Raw genomic sequence first — 23,301 nt, 5'->3', positions numbered from 1 at the left:
TTTCCTTCCTTCTGCTGACTCTGGGTTTTTCTTGTTGTTCTCTTTCTAAGTCTTTTAGTTTTAGGATTAGGTAGTTTATTAGAATTTTTCTTGTTTTTTGAGGTAGGCCTGTAGTGCTATGGACTTCCCTCTCAGGACTGCTTTCATTGTGTCCCATAGATTTTTGTTTGTTGTTTGTTGTGTGTTCATTTTCATTTGTTTCCAGGAAGTTTTTGATTTCTTCCTTGATCTCTTTGGTAACCCATTCATTGTTTAAAAACATGCTATTTAACCTCTATGTGTTTGAATGTTTTTTAGTGTTTTTATTATAGTTGATTTCTAATTTCATATCATTGTGATCCAAGAAGATGCTTGATGTGATTTCAATCTTCTTGAACTTATAGGGACTTGTTTTATGTCCCAGCATGTGGCCTATCTTTGAGAATAACCCATGTGCACTTGAGAAGAATGTATACTCTACAACTTTGGGGCGGAATGTCCTGTAAATGTCCATTAAATCCATCTGATCTAGTGTGTCATGTAGGGTCACTGTTTCCTTATTGATTTTTTTGCCTGGAAGACTTATCTAGTGATATCAGAGGGGTGTTAAAGTCCCCTACTATGACTGTATTGCTGTCAATGTCTCCCTTAAAGTCCTCCAGAAGTTTTTAATATACTTGAGAGTGCCTATATTTGGTGCATATATGTTTGTCAGGGTTATACATTCTTCTTGGATCAATCCTTTTAGTATTACGTAGTGAACTTTCTCTAGTTATAGACTATACACTTCATTTTGAAGTCTATTTTGTCAGATATGAGTATTCCTACCCCAGCTTTTGTTTCTTTTCCATTTTCATGGAAAAACTTTTTCCATCCCTTCATTCTCATCCTGTGTGAGGTTTTTGTTCTCAGGTGGGTAGCTTGTTGAAAGCATATATTTGGGTCATGTTTTTTTATCCACTCAGTTACCCTATGTCCTTTGATTAGGGCATTTAATCCATTTACATTAATGTTATTTTTGGTAGATACTTATCTATTGCCATTTTAATCCTGTATGCCTATGTTTCTCTCTCTTTCTATTTCTACTTTTTATTACAGCAGTTCCTTTAACATTTCCTGCAATGCTGGTTTGGTGGTGATAAACTCATTTAGCCTTTTTTTTTCTTCTTCTTTTTTTTATCTGGGACGCTCTTTATTTCACCATCTATTTTGAATGATTGCCTTGCTGGATAGAATAGTCTTGGTTTCAGGTCCTTGTTTTGCGTTACCTTGAATACTTCATGCCATTTCCTTCTGGCCTGTAGTTTCTGATAATAAGTCATCTGATAACCTTATGGGAGCTCCTTTGTAGGTAACAGATTGCTTTTCTCTTGCTGCCTTTAAGATTCTTTCTTTGTCTTGAATTTTTGGCATTTTAATTATGACGTATCTGGGTGTTTGCCTTTTGGGATTTTTCTTGCTTGGGACTTTCTGAGCCTCCTGAAGATGTGTGACTTTTTCCTTGACCATGTTAAGGAAGTTTTCTGCCATTATTTCTTCAAACATGTTCTCTAACCATTGCTTACTTTCCACCTCTTCTGGCACTCCTATAATGTGACTATTTTTATGTTTAATGTTGTCCCACAGCTCCCTGTTTTTTTCTTTTTGGATCTCTGATTGAGTGACTTTTTTTTTACCATGTCTTCTAACTCACTGATCCTATCTTCAGCTTCCTCCAATCTGCTGTTTATTACTTCCAATGTGTTCTTTACTTTTGCTATGTCATTCTTGATTTCCTTCATAGTTTCTTTATCTTTTCTCAGCATCCTTACAATTAATATTCTGAATTTTATATCTGATAGATTGCTGATCTCCATTTCATTTAGTTCTTCTTCCTCAGAATTTTCTTGTTCTTTCATGTGGGGCTTGTTTTTCTGTCCTCTTATTTTGACTGCCTATTTGGGTTTGTTTCTTTGTATTAGGTAGGCCTACTAGGACTCTCAGTCTTTTTGGAGGTTCTCTGGTGCAGGCCAATATCTGTCACTGTTCATGACTGACCTTGAGTACCATGTTTGGAGCTATCAACAATCCACAACTTGAGGTCTCCTCTGTGGGTGCAGTTGGACAGGATCAAGATGCACACCAAATTTTGCTTTTCCACGGCCTGGTCCAGAAGCATGTACTCAAAGCCCTCAGAGGTCTGTCTCTGCCTGCAGAGTGATTAATCTGATTCTCTTAATGAGCCTCAGGCTATAGATCACAACAAAGTGCAAAGTGTACAGAGTGGGGTAAAACGTTTTCCAATAAGTGGGACAATTGTTTCTTCCCCAGGCAAAAGTTGCCTAGCTGGCAAAGGCCTGTCTGAGAAAGATGTCTTCTGCAGTATGAGGGAAGGACTCTTCACAGGGATCCAGCTGGTTGCCTTCTGAGCTCTATTTCCATAGCCTGCAACTATGGATTCTCCTCATACCACTCTAGTTCACTCTCCCCTTCCTCCACCTAGCCCAAGGTGAGTGACTGCCCACACAAGTTTGTGCATTGGCTCTTTAAGAGGGTGTCTGCATTTCCAGCTATCTTTCTCTGGCTGACAGAATCCCTGCTGCTTTTCACAGCCAGATGTTATGTGGGCACCTTTCTCAATTCTGGTGCTCTTCATTGGTAAACCCAGCTTAAGATTTAGGCCCCAGAGTTCTCAGTGGGAACCCCCTACAGCTGAGCTACCCCTCCAGACCATCTGTTTCTGCCTTTGGGACCCCAGCCAACTCTTGTACCTCTGCTCTTCTTACCAGTCTCTATGGAGTCTCCACTTTTCCTCTTTGGTTATGAGGGTGCTCTTTAGTTAGTCTTCAGTTGATTATTCAGAATGGTTTTTCTGTTTTAGCTGTAATTCCAGTTTGGTCCTGGGAGAGTGTCAGTGTAGCTTACACTTAATCCACCACCATCTTAAAAAACTCCATTTTGTAAGTTTAAATGATTGCCCAGGACATGCAGTGTCCTCACCACTTATGTGAGAGACTTTTGCAGACTCCATGACTTCTGGGCAGCTCTTCTTCCTCTTATTTCTGCTTTTCCTATAAAGCTTACATTTTGTATCTCAGTTTCACACAGTTCTTAATATTGCTATGATTACCTAATAATTTCTCATGCTATATTTGCAAAAGTGTTGTTTATTTTTAGATTCATTTATTTTCCTTTGTTTAATATTATTATTTTTGTGTATACTGAGTCTAAATGACTTTCAATTACAAAAATAATTATAACTCAGAACACCTGTGTTTATTTCTTACTTATACAAGTCATTCTCAATCCTTGTACACAGCTGAATCACCTGGAAAGCTTTTAAATATATATATATGCATATATGTATATATGTGTATATATATATTTATAAATATATATATATATATATATATTTGTTTATTTGTTTATTTATTTATTACTGGAACCTCCCCTAAACCTATTAAATTAGAATCTTTGTAGTGGGATCTGGGTATGGGTACCTATTTTCTCTTTCTTATGTGCAATCAAGTTTGAGAAACCCTGGTCACACTAATATTTTATGCCGGCTTTTATTATATGAAGGCCTGTTAGTGTGAAATTAAGTCCTTCGGTAAAAATATTCTGCTATTAAGATATTCCATAAGAAGTGGAGAGGAGAAGGTACACAAAATCAAAAAGGTCAGCAATAATGTAAATTGTATATGGATTGTACTTTTGCAACTCTTTGATCTATAAAACAATTAATTCATCATGAGGATTCATGCTCATACTTCAGTCAATTTAATTTTATTATTATTTTTAACTGAAATAAAACCTAGTGCTGTTTGAAGTAACAGATATTCATCATTTCTACATTAATAAATATATTGCTCATTATGAAAATGATCATGTTTGTGGCTTGAACTCATAAAATATTTCTAGGTGTACTATGTAGTATATTGGCCAATTATTTCAAATGTAAGCAATATAAAGTATATTGTCAAGGACACTACCAGATTAGATCCCATAAAAGAAACAATTAGTCTTGAGGTGAAAATAATAGAGATGAGGTGACAGTCACTGAAAAAAGGTAGAGTGCAATTTAATGGTTTAAATATATTTGTGTGTAATGCTGATATTTTAATGTGTTTGAAGGTTACCATATATAAGAGAATGTTTTATATAAAGATACAATAACTACATCTATTATGGTCTTCTTTTTTCCTGATTTGGCAATAAGTGAAGGCACTGCAAGATTATATTTGATATCTTTCAGAATCATCATTATACAATGGTTTACTTAATTTATATATATATATAGTGTTGAACACTACTGTGTGTCAGGTACCATTCTAAGCACAGAGTATACATCAGCAAAAAGAGGAAAAAAAAAAAAATCTTGTCCTTTTGATGCTGTTTTTAATTAGTGCAGCTGTAGTACAATCATGTCTCTAATGCCTATTGCTCTTTAACTCCCATCTTTTCCTCTGAGTATATGGTATTCCATTTAGGACATACTGTATTTCTTGCTAATATCTCATGTATATAAATATTATCCCTTAACCAAATTAATGCTTGACAACAAAAACTACCTAGAAGAGTTCTACATAAAATAAGAACTCCATAATTTTTTTAATGAATATTTGGCTTTTTGAATCACTTTTGTTCTGAACCACAGGAAATTAGAGATCTTAACTCACAAACTCAGCTTCTCCTCTTGTATATGTCCTGCACTTGATCAAATAAATCCCTTTTGCCTAAAGTTCTTCATATGTGAAATGGGACTGGCTTTGCTGATTGCAACATATAAAAGTGATCTAATGAAAGGTAATGTTATATCACTTAGGAAATAATAATAAAATAATTGAAATATACATTCTTTAAGTTTGTATGTTTCAAAAGATTTTAATTAAAAAACAAACTAACTCAATGTAGAAGTAAAATATCATAGAATTAAAGTATTAACAGGTTACAGTCCATACATGGGATGAAAGTCTCACCTGGTTTTTCAGGCAAGTTCTCACAAATGTTACAGATTCATATATACAATGTTAGAAGAATGAAAGAAAATTGGTCCAAATTTATTATAAGTGGCCAAAGGATTCCCCGGGAATTAGGGAAACACACACACATAAAATTGACTGTTATATCATGCCAACATAATTTTGAAAATGGTTTCCAAAAAATTAATTCCCTCAGAGGTTACAATTCACCATAGACAAGTACATGATATTGTACAAAAATTATATAGATTGCTAAGCCAACAGCTAAGCTTTCCCCAGAAAATATTTAATTCAGACTCATGAGTAACATTTCCAGTGAGAATGAGTCCATATATGGAAAGTTAATTGAAAAACAGCAAATGTAAACGATGAAACATTAATTTTTGGCTAATTTGATTATTTTCTGAGAAAATGAAATATAACTATTTGAAAATGCCTTGCTTTACCTACCTCAACAATACATGTATACTTTGGGTTGTGTACAATAAACATTTTTAGATACTAGGAAAATTATAGTTAAAGTCTTAATGGAAACTAATATAAGAGCTACATTATAGACAGAGTATATTACCTTTACCATATAAAACATATAGTTATTTATGTTCTTTCCTAAAATATGTTTGTTATAAAAATAATATAATTTTAAAAGGTTTAAAAGCATTATAATATGTTTGATATGTGTTATTTCCAATTGAGTTTGTTGATATTGTCACAAAACATTTAAAGTATATTTTATATTCTACAAAATAGGCAATTAATTTCAAACTAGAAAGTTAGCACTGCTTTAAGTTTTCAAAAGTAAAAGATTTTGCCTACAAGAATAAATCCAACTAGATCACTGTTATATAATTTTAAAACATTGTATACAAGAATATGGAAAGTCTTCATATTTTTCCTGTTGCTTTCTTTAAAATTTAAAATTATATCAAAATAAAAAGCTTTTAAATAGTACTTAGTAGAATATTGCAGATTGTTCACACTACCCTTTTGTAGGTTTTAAGGTTAAACATTTAGATGCATTGCATTGCTCTCCTTTATTTGTTTTGTTAGGTTTCACGTAAGGTAAGACCAAGAATGCAATCTAAGGACAGAGATGACAGTGGTACACAGCTTGATAATGGTTAGGTATACAGGAAGAATCTGGTAGAGGTAAAAAGGAAATCAATAAAGTAAAAAAAGCAGACAGGACAACCAGGTCCAGATACACTGGTGTCAGAATCTGTGAGCACCACATTAGCAGCAGAACTAACAGGAGCTCTGGCTCTGATCTTGGTCTGGCAAGAACAATGACTAAATGACTCAGTTCTGATCAGTGGACATACAGTATCTGTCTTTGGTCTTTTATTACTCAGTTGGTTAAATTTTTCTGGTTCTGGTCCCACTGATCTGGACCATAACATAAAGGATGTCAAAAGCTGACTGATGAATATTTCTTTCCTGTGAGATGTTAAGAGCACCTGACATTATTAAAAAGTAAAATTGTAGTGACTCAATCAATCATCTCCTTAGAAAGCATAAAAAATGAGGAAAAGCATGAGAGTATCCTATAATAGATTATATTAATTTATTCCTCAATTTAATCCTTCATTGATACCATGGTAACTGAAAGTGACACCTAAATTTAGACTGTCTACAAGATGTAACACGGTTAATATGTTCAATTTTATATTTAATTTTGAGTCAATTTAGACAACAAATATGTGGTTATTGCAGAAACAAAATTCCCTTTTATCTGTTGTTCTTACAATATACAGGGGTGGGCAAAAGTAGGTTTGCAGTTGTTTATATGAAAAACAATACAATAATTAATAAATAATAATACAAGAATAAACTGGCTTCACATACTCACAACTGTAAACCTAGTTTTGCCCACCCCTGTATAATATATTTTTAAGTAATTTTTATTTTTCATCAAATGAACACCTATTATCTCTACAGCCATATAATAGATTATTGGTGTAAAATTAAAAGACATTAGGAAAAGAGAAATCAGTTGTTATGTTAAAGTTCTTATTTGCATGACAGGAATGATGACTATGATTTTAAAAATATATAGAGAGTAATGGAAGAAGAATTAAGATTGGAGGAGAAATGTAATGTAATTTTGTTTTGAAACTTTAGGGAAATTAATTTGACACCTGGACATCTAGATGGAGATGTTCAGAAGGCATCATATTTTTAAAGATTGTGAATACAATAAAAGTACTCATTATTAAAACTATAATAAACATAATTAATTCTCTGATAATTCAGAAAGTACTTTTGTATTTTACCAAGCATCAGCTTTATCAATGAGAAAACCAGTTGCCTTTAATACTTTTTCAAAGCTTTTTATGTGCAAAATCTTGTGTTGGTCACTGTGGGGAATGATGCTTAAACTAATCTACCATTCTTACCTCAAGGAACTTGCAATCCATTTGGGAAGATGGCTACACATAAGGTATTTAAAAGTGCAGGAAAAGGCCACTATTTTGTAAATGTTACTGTTGTAAACATTCTGACTAAACAGATATAGAGGGCAATACAGCAAAAGTACTCTTCCTTCCAGACAGAAAAATATCTGATAAACATTGGGTTTTTTGCTAAATGTTAATTGTGTTACCTATTAAATAAATTACACTAGATGCAAAGGTGGCAAATAGCAGTCCTTTCATTTAAGAAAAAGTGTTTTTTTTTGTACCCTAGGTGTAGTTACTTCATGGGAAAATATTGCTAGAAACACTGGTAATTTAAAGGAAGTATAATAAAGAAATGAAAGAGTAAAAGCAAGTCTCAAAATATTAACAAATCAACAATAGGAGCAGGGGTCCTATTGAACTACATGAATTTTATGAGATTTGGAAGCAAATGCCTTGTATGTTCATATAACTAGAATTTTCTGAAAACAACTTGGTTTGCCAAAGTTAGTTTTGAATGACATTACTAACACAGAAAATGTAACATACTAAAAAAATGAACTGAAGAATATCTTTAGTATATTTATTACACACACATGCATACACACAAGTTTTAAGTAAAGCTCATGCATACATATGTGTGTATTTTTTCCACTAAAGAAACACATCAAGGATAATTTAAATATAGATGTTTTGAATGTATACTGCTACCTATGTTCAACTTACTAAATAAATTATCAACTGGATTTTCACATATTCATTAATCAGAACAAATAGTTCTTAGTTAAAGTTCTACACATATACACAAGTCAAGAAATTTAACATATATTACATACAATAAATTCTGCCTATAGACACAGTATTAACCTTTTTACAAAAGGATAGACTTATAACAAATTTAAATTTCAGTTAATCTGTATTACATTTGATTTTTACAAATGTGATCAAGGTTTCTTTTCAGTGTCTTATTTATGCAGTCACATCCTGAGTAAAATTTTATTTAAAAGTAGATATATAGAAATTAGTGTAACCATTATTTTTAATTATTTTATATGTCTAAGAGGGTTCCAAAAATTCCAACACAGCTATCTTTTTAGGTTGGTTGAGCTATAAACAGTGATCTTCTGAAATACTTTAATTTAAAAAATAAATAAATAAAAATATCCTTTCCTTCTCTGACTACCATAGGGGGTATAGTAATAATATTAATACCTATAATACTTAGCCCAATAACTAAAGAGGGAGAGCTCCTTAGTTAGCCTGCTATTAACCTATTGGGCTGCCCCTTGATACATTAGTGCTGGCAAAGCACAGTCCTTATACTAGCGATATAATTAATCACTTAAGAGAATTCAACTGGTGATGAGTTTCTTTCTTTTCTCAATTCTCCATTAAAATACTCCAAACTATATTATTAGTTTACTAGTTAGGACCTCAAAGAAAAAAAAAAATCTAAAGTTATTGGGGCTATTTGACATTAAAAAAATCAGTGACAGAAATAATATCATTTCACTAAATTTTAAAGTATAATGATAGGATTCCAACATTTAATTCAAATGAAAATCAGAGTAAACAAATGACAAGATTAAAGGCATAGAACAATATGAATGACTGCATAAAATGCATAGAATTTCCTATAGAATGCATTACTGAAGAACACTATCTTCCTAGAGATGGTTAAGAAAAGAATTTATAACCATTTGGCTTGAGTAGTTTTCAGAATTATTCTGCCTGAAAACAAAGGAAAAAATTAGGTGGTATCTCCTATAACAATACAATTCAGTGAAAACCGTTAAGAAATTATTGGTAACAATGATTACAACTTTACAGTAAATGCAATAGTTTTATACACCTACTTAAGATTATATGTGAAGATTATATTTTTTTCTACTACACCTGAATATGATTTTTAAAATATGTGCAATTTTTCTATTGATAAATACTCAAAAAATTTAAGTTGTAACAATATATTATAAAATTACTTACAAACATTAATTCTCAAAAGAAGATATTAACAAACTGTGAATTTTTTCCCAGCTTCATTTTACATGTGGCTTATGAAGCTGAAATGGACTTGAGCAATTCTATGTGATTTGTAATTGTGTGAAGACATCCACAGTAATTTTTTTTCTAGGAACTACATACTTTTAAAAAATAATTGTTTAAAATATTACAAATGTCCTCTTTCTTCCTCACTGACCCCTTTGACCCTGCACCCGCTTCCTGCCCCAGGCCTCCACCACACTATTGTCTGTGTCCATGGATTATGCATATATGCATATAAATTCTTTGGTTAATTTCTCTCCACCCATGCAACCTCACCTTTCCTCTGAGAATCGTCAATCTGTTCCACGCTTCTATGTCACTGAATCTATTTTGTTCATCAGATTATCATGTTTAACTAAGATCTGGAAACAGCCCAAGTGCCTAGCAGTAGATGAGTGGGTAAAAAAGCTGAGGGACATTTACACCATGGAATATTATTGAGTTATAAAGAAGAAGGATTTTGTACCCTTTGGGATGGTATGGATGGATCAGGAGAAAATTATGCTAAGTGAAATAAGCCAGGTAGAGAAAGACAAATACCACATGATCGCCACAGTAATTTTTAAGAATGAAAATCAACTTGGAGTTTTACTTATAGATTTGGAGTCATTAGGGTATGTTTGTATCATGATTTAATTCTGTTAAACAAATCAGAATACCATGTGTTAAATGGGTTCTAAAATCTGTTTCACATAATTAGGAAAAGCATCAACTATTTGGCATGCTTTATACATATAAATTGGGCAAATATTTTTATCTTTTTGACTACCACAAATTTCAAAAGAGATAAGTAAAATTAAAAACCACAACTTCATATAGGACAATCATCTTACAATGTTAAGTTCTGTTTCTAGTTGTGATTTGAATAGCACTCCTGTACAACGCACAGAGTAACTTAATGGGAGAGGGAATAGTAAAATTTTATAAGACAGGCTTGTTTAATGTACAATTAATCTTTCTCACCAAACAATGCAGAACAATTTAGTGATTTATTCCTATTTGTCATACAATATTTGAACATCAGGACATTATGATGAAGGTTTCAAAACGAATTATTAACACTACCATGTCAGTTATGAAGTAAAGCTATTAGAGAAGCAGAATAAAAATGTGAAAAAATTTGAGAGATGTTTTGAGGAGCTTTTAGTTTTTTATATAGTAGTGGGGTACAGAGAATGCTTTAAAACAAAGGAATGGCCAAAATGCAATGGTATATAATATATTTTCTTGGAGGAAAAGATTTATATAAAATTCAATTTTATCTTCTATTCATAGATAAACTGGGATAATAACTTGAAATTGTATGCAGCCAACTCAGTTATTTAGTCCAAAAGAACCACCTTAGGAAGAACTACTTTAAAAATAATACATGTTTTAGTTTACTTTTAAAAAGTACCAAGTGTTTACTTCTAGTCAAGGTAGCAGCATACGTAAAAATGCAGTACTAACCTCCTCCCACAACCACATAAAAAGTACAACTAAACTACAGAATAACCATCATTCAGAACTCCTGAAATCCAGCTGAATAGAAGCCCTACAACTATGAAATTAAAGAAGTCACATCAAGTCTGGTAGGAGGGGCAGAAGTGCAGAAATGTTGGTCACAAACCCACATGTGGTGGATAAAAATGAGGAAGGTATCCCTGGCTGGTTTGGTTCAGTGGTTAGAGCATGAGCCCATGAACTGAAGGGTCCCGGGTTTGATTCCAGCCAAGGGCACATACCTCAGTTTCAGGCTTGATCCCAGCCCTGGTTGGGGTGCTTGCAGGAGGAAACCACACATTGATGTTTCTCTCTCTCCCTTCCTTTCACTCTCTCTGAAAAGCAATGGAAAAAATATCCTCGGGTAAGGATTAAAAAAAAATTAGTAGGGTAATCTCAGCTGTGGAGGTACCCACTGAGAAGTGTGGGTCCCAGTCCCACATGGGGCCCCCCAGCTCAGAGTTCCAGTGCCAGGAAGAGAAGTCCCCATTACTTCTGGCTGTAAAAACCAGGGTGAATTGAGGAAGGAGGTTGAGGCTGTTGGAGTCTCAGGTAGTTCCTCTTAAAGACCCCACATGGGCCTACTCAGACTCACTTCCTCTGAGCTCCTGCACAAGCTCAGCAGGTTGAAAGCCACAACAGACATATGGGGAGGAACAGAATTGTTTGGCATCAGAGAGAGAGCTGGAAGGGCAGCTTTCTCCCAGAAAGAAGAGCCGGCAGAAGCTATTGTTCCTTTGATGAGTTCTTCCCCCACAAAGCCAGTAGTCAGGCATCCTATCTGAGACTCCATCAACCTAGTTCACACTGTTTGCCCTACCCTGGTGATTCCCCAAGACTCTGCCCCACCCAACTTTCAGGCTCAATCAAGTTATTTCAGTGGCTGTACCATAGGAATAGCCTGTCTTGGCTCAGGTTTCAAATTTTCCTAAAATCTCTCAAACAAGCAGCATCTGGCCTCAGTGAGCCATATACCTCTCATAATTGGCCCCAGGCCTGGCACTAGCAGTGCCAGCCTTGGCTCATAGCTTGGCCTTGCCTAGGAACATCCAAGCCGAGCACAAGAAGCAGCCATATGCAGATTGCTTTGTAGCTTATGCCTGGTAGTCCTGAGTAGAACACAGGTGGTGGCTGGCCTTGGCCTGCACCTCACTGGAGGCCCCAGAGCCAGTGCACCCAGTGGATGGCCTTAGACCATGTCCAAGCACCACCACCCAACCACGCCCACAAGTGACACACTCAAGGGGTGGACTCAGGGGGTACCAGAGCCCTGCTAAAGTAAGCTTTGCTCTGTGTGGTGGGCCCCCGCACAGCTGATCCTCCAAAGTAGTTGGACGTTGGAGGTCAGTGGTCACAGCCTGTCTTTGCAGATGATCAGCCTGACTAAATCCCTCCCATTGACATACCAATAGTAATCTAGAGTCAATTACAACAGAAGGGTATACAGCCTACATGGGGAGTGCACCTTGAATGCTCAGCTAGGGTGATCAGAGAGGCTGTGTCACTGGACCCTACAGGATGCCTACTACATTAGGCGATGCTACCAAGCCTAGGAGATATAGCAGGTCAACCTATTACATAGAAACAAACACCGGGATGTGGCCAAAATGAGGAGAAAAATAACATGTCCCAAATGAAAGAACAGAACAAAATTCCAGATAAAGAACTAAACAAAATGGAGATAAGAAATCTACTAGATGCAGAATTCAAAACACTGGTTATAAGGATGCTCAAATAACTTAGTGAAGACCTCAACAACATAAAAGAGGACCAGTCAGAAATGAAAAATGCACTAACTTAAAAAATAATTTAAAGGGAAACAACAGTAGAGTAGGTGAGGCCTAGAATCAAACCATCAATTTGGAATATAAGAAAGCAAAACACACACAATCAGAACAGCAAAAAGAAAAAATAATCCAAAAAATGAGGGAAGTGTAAGGAGCCTTTGGAACAACTTCAAGCATACCAACATTCATATCATGGGGGTACCGGAAGGAGAAGAGACAGAGCAAGAAATTGAAAACCTATTTAAAATATGACAGAAAACTTCCTTAACTTGGTGAAGGAAACAGACATAGAAATCCAGTAAGTGCAGAGAGTTCCAAACAAGACTAACCCAAAGAGGCCAGACTAAGGCACATCATATGTGTCTAACATTAAAGATAAAGAGAGAATCTTAAAAGTAGTAAGAGAAAAACAGTTCGTTACCTACAAGGGAGCTCCCATAAGACTGTCAGTTGATTTCTCAAAAGAAACTTTGCAAGCCAGAAGGGAGTGGCAAGAAATATTCAAAGTGATGAAAAGCATGGATCTACAACCAAGATTACTCTATCCTGCGAAGCTATCATTTAGAATTGATGGGCATATAAAGAGCTTCCCAGACAAGTAAAAGCTAAAGGAGTTCATCACCACCAAACTAGTATTTTATGAAATGTTGAAGGGTCTTCTTGAAAAAGAAGATAATAAATATGAGCAATAAAATGGTAATAAATACATCAACAATTGAATCTACAAACAAAATTAACAAGCAGAACAGAAACAGACTCATAAATAAAGAGAACTTTTTATTGTTTGACAGATGAGAAGGGAGAGGGGGATGGAATTTTGGAGGGAAGGGGGAGGGGCATGAAGAGATTAACCAAAGAATTTGTATGCATATAGGTATAACCTATGGACTTAGACAATAGCGTGGTGAAGGCCTGGGGGGGGGGGGGCAGCAGGGTAGAGGGGTCAATGGGAGAAAGAAGGGGACATCTGCAATACTTTCAACAATAAAGATAAATTTTTTTAAAAACTGGAAGAAATGAACAATTAGTTCATAGAAAATGATATTTAAATCACCAATAAACATAAAACATTTCTTAAACATTCATGAAGTGAAAATTAAATTTTCATGAAATAAAATTTAAATGAAAATGAAAACAAATTTTTTAAAAAGTACCTAGTATCTAATTTATGAACAGGTGATGTTTCAAAATCTTTTGTAACTCAGAAGTTGCTAGAATTTGGAAATATTTTTTCCACATAGAAGCAATGCCATAACTATTGATTAGTTTTCCTGGTTAGTGACTAAAACCTTATTGAACCCATAACATAGCTAATTTTGAAACTATTTGTATTAACCTGGATCCTGGCAGCAGGAATGATATTGAGAAAAACAAGCATTTTTCCATTAATTTTGGGCATATGACTCACCAACACAAGATTTTTAAAATGTAGAATTTATCACTTATGACATTCTGAGTATCTACAAAGTGTCAGCAACTGGGAGAAATGCATGTATATATATTAGCTAAAGTATTTCTTATATTAATTCTGTCAAGTAGCAATTATGATCCCTATTTTACTCCTGAATAAAATGGACACAAACTATAATTTATCCAAGTTAACACAGTCATTAGTTAGAATGAAAGCCCAAATCTGCCCCACTTTAAAGCCTGTTCTATTTTCATTATGTCTCAGTTCGAGTCCTCCTTCCCTTCAAATACACACACACACACACACACACACACACACACACTCACACCCTCGGAGTTCTCAGGTTTCTACAAAGCCTTTACCATAACTGTGTGCTCAAATCTGCCTGAAACCTCATGTGCTCTCTGTTCTTAAATTATCCAAATCCATGGTCTCAATTCAAAGTCAAATCCTGTTTGTGCAACTGACCTTAATTGGGTGTAAGAGAGGGATAGCCCCTGACCTCCCTGACATCCTAGAGGTATCTGCATTTAAAGAGGAGAAATTTTATGTGTGTGTGTTTGTTTGATATATGTCTGTGTATGAACCCATATAAACAGATAGACATACACATATATACACACATACCTGTGTATATATCCATATATATATTATTTTTCAAGCATAGTTTCAAAGTGAGGTATCATAGTAGAGAGGATTTTTAAGTCTGACAGGGCACTGGACAATTAGGCCTACCTCAAGTGTATGCCCCTTAGGTTACTTCCCTTACGTTATTCCTGTTAAAGTGTTGGGATAAAAACTTGAAACAAAGAGAAGTCACAGTCAGCAGAATGGGAATATGGTAAAAAACAGCGTCCCACTTCACAATCTTTTTTTTTTTTTTTTGGTCTGGAGCTTTATTGGCTCAGAGTTCTTGAGCCCTGCTCCATTTTCTACAGGTTGTGGATGGGCTTTGGGAGGGAAGTTAGGTTCAGAGATCTCGCAGAGGATCCACTTATCCATGTGAGGCATGGTATCCATAGTGATTCTCTTCAGTTAGAGCTTGAGGAAAACCTTGAATGAACAGACCCTCTTCTTCATCTCTCAGAAATGGTTCAAAAATACTCTAAGGAAAGTCTAGGCCAAATGGTATGAATTTTCACAAAACCAGAAAACCACAAAACCTTGGTAGATATCCAAGGAAACGCTAAGCTATTTGGCTTCTTGTTGCAACCAGCTGGCAGCTTCCAAACAGTCCTCTTGATGGGGTCTTTGCAGCTGTGTTTTATGTTTCCATATGGCCTAAACAAAGGTCCCTCCACAATTAGTGTGGACTCAAAGCAAGTTAGCTATGGAATACATTAATTCCTAAAGACCTCATGGGACTATTTACACCTCTTTGGACATTTCCATGATCCCAGATTATACTGTAAGTGTAAATTAAGGAAGTCTCACAATTCAACGGCACTGACTGGAACATGCAACATGACCATATCTTATGCCCCACTTTTCCAATGCTTTTCTTGGTCTCATTTTAATGATTTTACCACCCTGAAAGATAAACTCTCTGTAATCTTAAAATCATGCCTTAGGAAGTATTTTTCTCTTTCCCATTCTTGAATGTGCTCAGTTCTATTCCTTGGTTAAAAAAAAAAAAAAAAAAAAAGACCACTGATCAATTTTCTCCTTTGGCATTAAAATTTTTCATGAATTTATTTGTATTCACCTGGTCAAGTTATAAATACCATCCAACACCTATATCATGCCATTTCTTTATTTAAAATAATAAACTGGTTTCACTTACTAAGATACTAAACCAGATGAAGTTAGTCTGTGTACCCAGGAATTGGGAACATACATTTAGCAGCTGGTGGAAGAAAAAAAAAGATGCTGAAAAAGTAACTCTCTTACCCAATACACAAGATCAGTTACAGATCACACATTCTAGAAAACTCTAAATGTAATATTAATGGTTCTTATTTCATTTTTTTATCCATAAGTACCATTGTATATCCAAAGAATCTGAGCTTGGTTTTGGTGTTCTCTCTCCACCTCTCTGCTTTCATCCCTTGAGAGGCCTTTTCCCTAGGGACCTCTCCTTGTTTTCATAGGATCATGTTTCCAGCCAGGCTTCTCTGTTGGATGCTGATGCCTTACAATACAGTACCTGACACACATGCCCTTAAAACACTTGTGAAATGAGTTTTGAACACAGCATTTACAGATGAGCAAACTGAAGCTTTGAGAAATTAAGTAATATGTCCATGGTCACATAGCTAATAAGTATACATTTACTGGGTTTAATGCACATGTCCCTTTTTTTTTTTTTAATCCTCACCTGATGATATTTTTTCCGTTGCTTTTTCAGAGAGAGCAGAAGGAAGAGACAGACAGACAGAAACATCAATATGAAAGGGACACATTGATTGGTTGCTTCCTTCACGTGCCCCAACTGGAGCAGTGGATGAAGCTTGCAACTGAGGTACATGCCCTTGGTTGGAATCGCACCCGGGACCCTTCAGTCCACGGGCCAATGCTCTAACCACTGAGCCAAACCAGCTAGGGCTGCACATGTCTTTTTAATGGCAAAATTAATGGCTTTTTAACCTTTCAGATCTGGTCTTCCATTATTTTACTTATTAAATATGGAAATAATATTCATTAAGATCTCTTTCAACTTTAAGATGTTCCAGAAATAAAGTGACACACACCTCAGAAAAATCTGCACTCAGTTTTATGTATTTATTGAAATCCTGAGAAAGACAAGGAAATGGCTCTCGACAGGTGAAAATTTAGGAACCCTGAAAAGAAAGAGGAAAGGAACTTTTGGGCAGGTTGAGCCCTTCTAGGGGTTTTTCAGATCTACCTAATGCTAGATTTAGCCTTGTCTTTTTACAGCAGTTAATATTTACTGATAACTTACTATGTGCCAGACACTGTGTCAAAAGTTTATATATATTATTTCATGTATCTCAAAAACTCTTAGGAGATACTACTATTATTATTCCTAATTAAGAAATGAGGAAACACAGTTAAAATTGCTCAAGGTCACACAACTAGCATGTAATGAAACTTGGACTCAAATCTAGATATGTTTGACTCTGAAGCCCATAATTTTAACTTTGAGGTTATTATACTGCTTCTGTATGCTACTTTTAGCCTATTTATATGTGTAAATTTAATGCAAATTATACCAGTGCCATTTATTTCTTTGTAATAAAGTCCATGGGATGTAGATCAGAAATCTGCTTAGTTTTGTGCCATATATGTGATGATATATCAGTATTTCATGATGCATGACTTATTGGTGCAATTAAATACTTTTGGGTTGCTCTCAGTCACCTATGAGTTACAAACTCCATTTTCCTCTCCCTCTAGATTTTTTTGTGTTGTTGTTGTTAAAAGTAGATAGATTAACAAGCATCAAAGAAAATAGGTGACTACATCAAAGAAAATAGGCAATCTCTGATCTGAAAAATATCTCCATAGAAAAGAAGTTATTGCCCAGGGTGATTGACTTAACTGAAACCTTACTAAACAGGTTCCCACAACTCATTCTGAACTTATTAGAAGGGATTATTGACACTCTCAGAAGAAACAATCTCCAAGACCCTGATAACAAATTAAGTTTGGTATTAACAGGAATTCAAGTTAGAAGTTACTCTCTACGTCAGGGACACTTTATTTTCATTTTAACTCTGACTTATTTTGTACACTATTATTAATCTACTTGAAAGTATGAAGTTAAAACTCACATGCATTTCCCTTGTCTATCTTCAGAAATAAGTACCTCCAAATTTACCTGCATAGGAAGTGTGGGAATGCTAAAAAAGAAAAGGCCCATTTAGATTCTGTAACTTTTTAGGGGGAAGAGGATATTTTAGAGGCTATAAATATTTATCAAATAAGTATTGGTTTATTTTTATTTTAGTCAAGTACACGTTTTATAAAATAGCATTAACATGATATGGCATTTTTCTCTAACCAAATTCTTCACAATGAAATCCATTTGTAATATTCATTTAGAAATTTCATAATGCTCTCTTGTGTGAGTTCTGGGAATATTTGAAACTCCATTGCATATAAATTATATCATGGAAAAGCAATATAAATATTTTATAATGTAACATTCTCCTCTAAGGATTTGTCAGGATTTCTTTATACACTTCATTTTGAGTGATATATAAATCAAATGTAAAATTTAATGTTGGACAGAAACTCAGCACAAAAGGCCTCCTCCAGAGGCAAATGCTTTTTTTAAAAATGTGGCTTGAATGATGCTGGTGATTTTTAAGTTATAGACGGGCAGAAAATGTATTTGTAGTTTTGAAGGAGAGGGATTTTTTCCATTTTTATTACTCATTAGGAAACTTTACAGGTCTTTAGACTATTTTGTGGTTTAGTTCCTCTTTGGTTTTTCCCCAAAGCAATATTGGCCTCGGGAGGTGGTGGGTGAGAGGTGGAGGGGGTCAATGGGGAACAAAAGGGGACATCTGTAATACTTTCAATGATAAAGATAAATAAATAAAAAACCTGAATGGTGTCTGCTATGAAATCAGTGATTACTGTTCTGAATACAAATGTGTTTATGGATATATACATAGAAGGTAGGGCAAAAAGTAAGTTTACAGTTGTTAGTACACCAAACATAGAGTTTATTCTTGTATTATTATTTATTAATTATTTTATTATTTTCCATATGAACAACTGTAAATTTACTTTTGCCCCACCTTGTATTTAGTTATACATATCTTAGATTAAAAGTTCCAATATTATAGTGGTTGGGATAGGTTAGGCCTATCAGTTGCCCATTTTGTTCTTAATATCAAATGAAAGTTTGGTTTATGAAAGGAATCCCCTATTTTATCATAGTTCAGGATATAGTCCTTGTAATTTTAAACCTGCATCTTTAATTTACAGGAAATCCCTGAGTCAAACATTGCTTCTTTTATGAGCTCTGTGATAATAAGACTGTGCTTTTTCTAAATTCTGCTTTCCTCTAACATATGGAGCAAGTTGCAGCATGTTTTATAGATATCATGATGATGATCTCATTTGGAAAGGATTTAATACATATATGATTATGAATAAACATTAGTTTGTTAAATAGTGTTGAACTTATTTTGTCTGTATAACTAACATGTTGTAATTTCATAAATACCCAAGTTATTAATTTAGCACATATAGAGATTATGATTATATTTTCTCTCTTAATAACATTAGTTAAAATCTGAGAAAGTTTTTTTTTGGACTAAGAAAGTTGGCATAATTCACAAAGTTGAGTAAACCAATATTTCAAATGACTTTAAAGGATAATGAAAATAGAAACATTTTGTATGGTTAATTGTTTCCATCTATTTTATATTTAGTTCATCAATGCATTAGAATTACACATTTAGATCAAAGCATTAAAGTGTAAAGAAGTTAAAAATTCCCCATATCGTATCTTAGGTTCTTATTTAATTTTGTTTAGAATCTGGGTGTCTTGATCCTTAATGCAGTTCCCTTTTCATCATATTATACTATTGCTGGTGAAGTTACTAGAAGCTTTGGGTCTAAAGACAGTTTGGACAACCCAGAAGCTAATCAAACATTTGCCTGTGGCTGGTGGAGCACTGTGGACATTCCCATTGGGACACTGTGAAGCAGAAGAGATCTATCTCCTTCTGGATGTTTTAATTACTAGCCTAGTGCAATGGAGATTAGCCAAAGAGATCTGAATGTCAATATTTTTTGTTTGTTTTTCATGTTAACAGAAGAGCAAGGTTAATAATGAGGAGTTGTATACCAAATCTCTAAACTATAAAGCTGAATATTTTTATTTCTAGTTGAATATTTTTTAAAATTCTGCTCCATTTACTTTTACTAACTTATACTACTTTGTGTTCCATGTTGTATTTGGTTATAATTATGTTATTATGTTGTATGTGTAATTCATACATCACTCACATGCTTATGTCTTGCTCTTAGTTCATCATTAAAGCCATAGCTTTTATGATTTCACTTGACATGTATCTCTCCAAACAAAAATGTGTTGCAGCTTTTAGGGGAAGTCTAAAAATTTCTGAGCACTAGGTACATTGAAATGCAGTTTTATGTTGCTCAGAAATGTTTTGAAATATGATGAAAACATTTCAAAACTGCTGAAAATAAATATACTTTAAATGACAAAATAAATAAGCTTACATGTTAAGAATCTGGATTCTATAATTTCAATTTTAGCAATTTACATCTCATTAGACAAGCTATATACACATTGCATTACCCCTCCAACCATTGCATTATACCATATTTTTTTCCTTATATTTGCAGGAGAAATAACACAGTGCAATTATTTAAATAACATTTACCTTGTTAAGGCCTAACAGCATTGTTTTATACATAACAAGCTGTATATTTTAAAACAGAATGCTATCTCTTAACAGCACATGAAATAATGACATAAAAAGCTTTAAGATTTTAAAGAGTAAAGAATGTAAGATATATTCTCACCTTGATTTCACCTTTAAGCAGCCTTTTATTTGTCTGTTAGGAAATTCTTCCCAAGATTTCACAGGCTTCAGTTCTTGTTCTTTCTTTTGACAGACTAATACATAATTTGTGCCATTATTATTTGACCAAAATGTACCAACAGAAGTTTCATAACGTATACAAAACTCAACTTTCCTGCCATCTTTTTGATAAGGAGGAACCAATGAAATCTTAAAGGAGAACTGGTCAGTTTTACCATCACATGAATTTGGGACATATTCTGCTAAAATGTCAAAATGTGTCTTCCAGTCATCTAAGGACATTCTCACATATACTAACTTCTCAAAAGAAATATTTAAAACTCGAATAATGCCCTTTACACTTGTAGATCCAGGAAGATACTCAGCTGACTCCAATATTGCTTTCTGTTCTTGAAGTTGTTGCATAAGATCTTTTGAAGAAGGCAAGTCAAATAGTGGAGATAAAACATATTCTTCTGGGTGGAAAATCTCCTTTCTTAAGTTGAAATTTGTTAAAATATTTGGTAAATCCCAACAATCAAATTCTTTGACAGATACAAGATTAAATCCAAAGGTGTCAGCAAATGAAACTCTTCTAGTACTTGAAGATGGAGTGTCGAGATACATATCTTCAGAAGAATCAGAACCTCGTCTCCTAGGTTGAGGGGAGAAACCAGGTTTAAAAGTAGCTTTAACTTCTTCATCTTCAGAAAGAGAATCAGATAAATTAGGAACTTCTAAAAAGGTATTTTTGCTAATCTGACTAGGTTCTTCAGAAGGCTCCATTGGGCTCTCTGATATCAAATAAGAGAACTGAACAACTAGTAAGGCTGATATGCGAGACATGGGTGCTTGAACAAGTATAACATTACAGTTGACATTACAAGAAGGAGTCAGCTCTATAAATAGGTTCGTTGGTATGTAAACTATGCCAGCTTGCCTCCAAAGGCCTTTAATATAATGACATCCATGTTACAAATTTAACTCTTAGTTTTTAAAGTTGCATGTGTTTATCAGCTGAATTCTAGAGACACTTTGCTGTGCTAAAAAATCTAAAACTTAAGAATAAAAATGTTGTTTTATATAGTTGTTCTTGAAAATAAAATCCTGGCCCATTTATTTTAAAAGAAAATAAATGTAGTATCACAATACTAAATATGTAGTTTGAGCTAAACCAATCCATTGGAGCAGGCAAGCGCAATAGAAGAGAACAAGAACATTTAGAGAACTGAAAATATCCAGTACCTAATAATAATAATAGCTACCATTTATAAGTGACTTATAATGTAAAATGTGAACTATAAAACAGTTGAATAGAAGTGCTGGGAGCACTGAGAAAGGAAACATGATTTAAATGAAGATGGTATCATTTAAATTAAACCATGAGGGGCAGATAAGACATCAACATGCAGGACTGAAGTGAGAAAGATTTTCCAAGTGGAAGAAATAGCATGAGTCAATGCCTAGAACAAATAATTCGTCAAATACATTATTTTAAACATTTGTAAATTTTTTAAAAAGTTAATCCATGGAAAAATACACATATGTAATGTGTTATTGACTTGAAAATATAAGTAAGCAATGGTAAGCCTTGCCCAGGAGTAAAATATTTTTGTAGAATAAAATGTTCATCTTTGGCAAATTTACATTTCATGCCCAAAAAAGAGAACTTACTCACATCTTGGAGTTCAATGTGAGTTTTAAAGTGGGAAAAGCTTGTTTAGATTCTCATTTTTGTGTGTGTTAATTTAAAACCCACTTTGGGGACAGCAACGGAGTAAAAACCTATAAAAATTTTAGATGCTTTGACTCAGAATGCTCCAGCTAAAAATCTGACTTATCAGTATGGGACAAGTATACAGAGATAATTGTAGATATATGCTTATAACAGACTTTTTTTTTTTAACTCTAGAAATACCCATCAATAGGTAACTGAATAAATAATACTACATCTATATGATAGAATACTTTACAGTAATTAAAAAGGTTAAAGTAGCACTTTATGTGTTGAAATAAAAGATAACCAAGATAAGTGGAAAAAAATGTGTACATATATGTGCATAGAAAATTCCTGGAAAGACCAAAGATACTATAGTCAGTGGTTATTTTTAACCACAACAGTTAACAGTTGTACCGGGAAAAAATTATTTATTTCAGCTTAAATTCTTCTGTACTGTTTGAAATGTTAGCCATGAGCAAAATATTTTTTCAATTTATCTTCAACTGAAATAAATTTAAATATGTTTGAGAGTCAAAGATGGCTGCAGGGTAGGTGGAAGCAACACTCACCTGCTCCTGGCCCCAAACAGGATTTAAAGCTAAATTATAAAACCATCAACCTAAATAACCAACTGAAGGCTAGCTGAACTAAAATATTATAACCTGGGATTTACAGAAGAAGCCACATAGAAACTGGTAGAAGGACAGAAACACAGAAAAGGATGGCCCCGCATCCATGTGCAGTGGCTGAGGATATCTCAGCTGCAAAAATAACTCCCCCTAGGAGTATAGGGTCTCAATCCAGAGCAACAGAACTGAGAAGAGAAGCCCACATAGCAACTGGTGGTGAAAATAGGTGGATATTCAGTCCACTTGGGAGAGAAGTGGGTCTTATAGAGACCCAGATGCCACCTTCCCAAGATTGAGCACTTCTGTTACAGCACCAGCCTGTGAAGTGCACTGCCTGGCCCTCCAACTACTGGAGACACCACTCTGCTATGCTCGGGTCCTGCGAAGGTGTCTGTTAGTTGCAGTAAACAGGGACCTTTG

At 34.3% G+C, this 23,301-nt stretch overlaps 1 protein-coding gene across 1 annotated transcript in view; it reads right to left on the bottom strand.

The window, feature by feature from the left end:
- Nucleotides 1–21,363, bottom strand: part of PPP1R3A (protein phosphatase 1 regulatory subunit 3A) — a 68,744-nt gene extending 47,381 nt beyond the window's left edge. Inside the window, exon 1 of the mRNA XM_081147921.1 lies at nucleotides 20,534–21,363. Coding sequence (XP_081004047.1) covers nucleotides 20,534–21,318 — 785 coding nt within the window. The 5' untranslated portion in view covers nucleotides 21,319–21,363. The remainder of the gene's footprint in view (nucleotides 1–20,533) is intronic.
- Between the last annotated feature and the right edge of the window lie 1,938 nt (nucleotides 21,364–23,301).

The sequence above is a fragment of the Miniopterus schreibersii genome (assembly GCF_964146895.1).
Source record: "Miniopterus schreibersii genome assembly, chromosome: 9".
NCBI classification, from domain to species: Eukaryota; Metazoa; Chordata; class Mammalia; order Chiroptera; family Miniopteridae; genus Miniopterus; species Miniopterus schreibersii.
The sequence above is the reverse complement of the archived record's forward strand: the minus strand, read 5'-3'. Positions and strand labels throughout refer to the sequence as shown.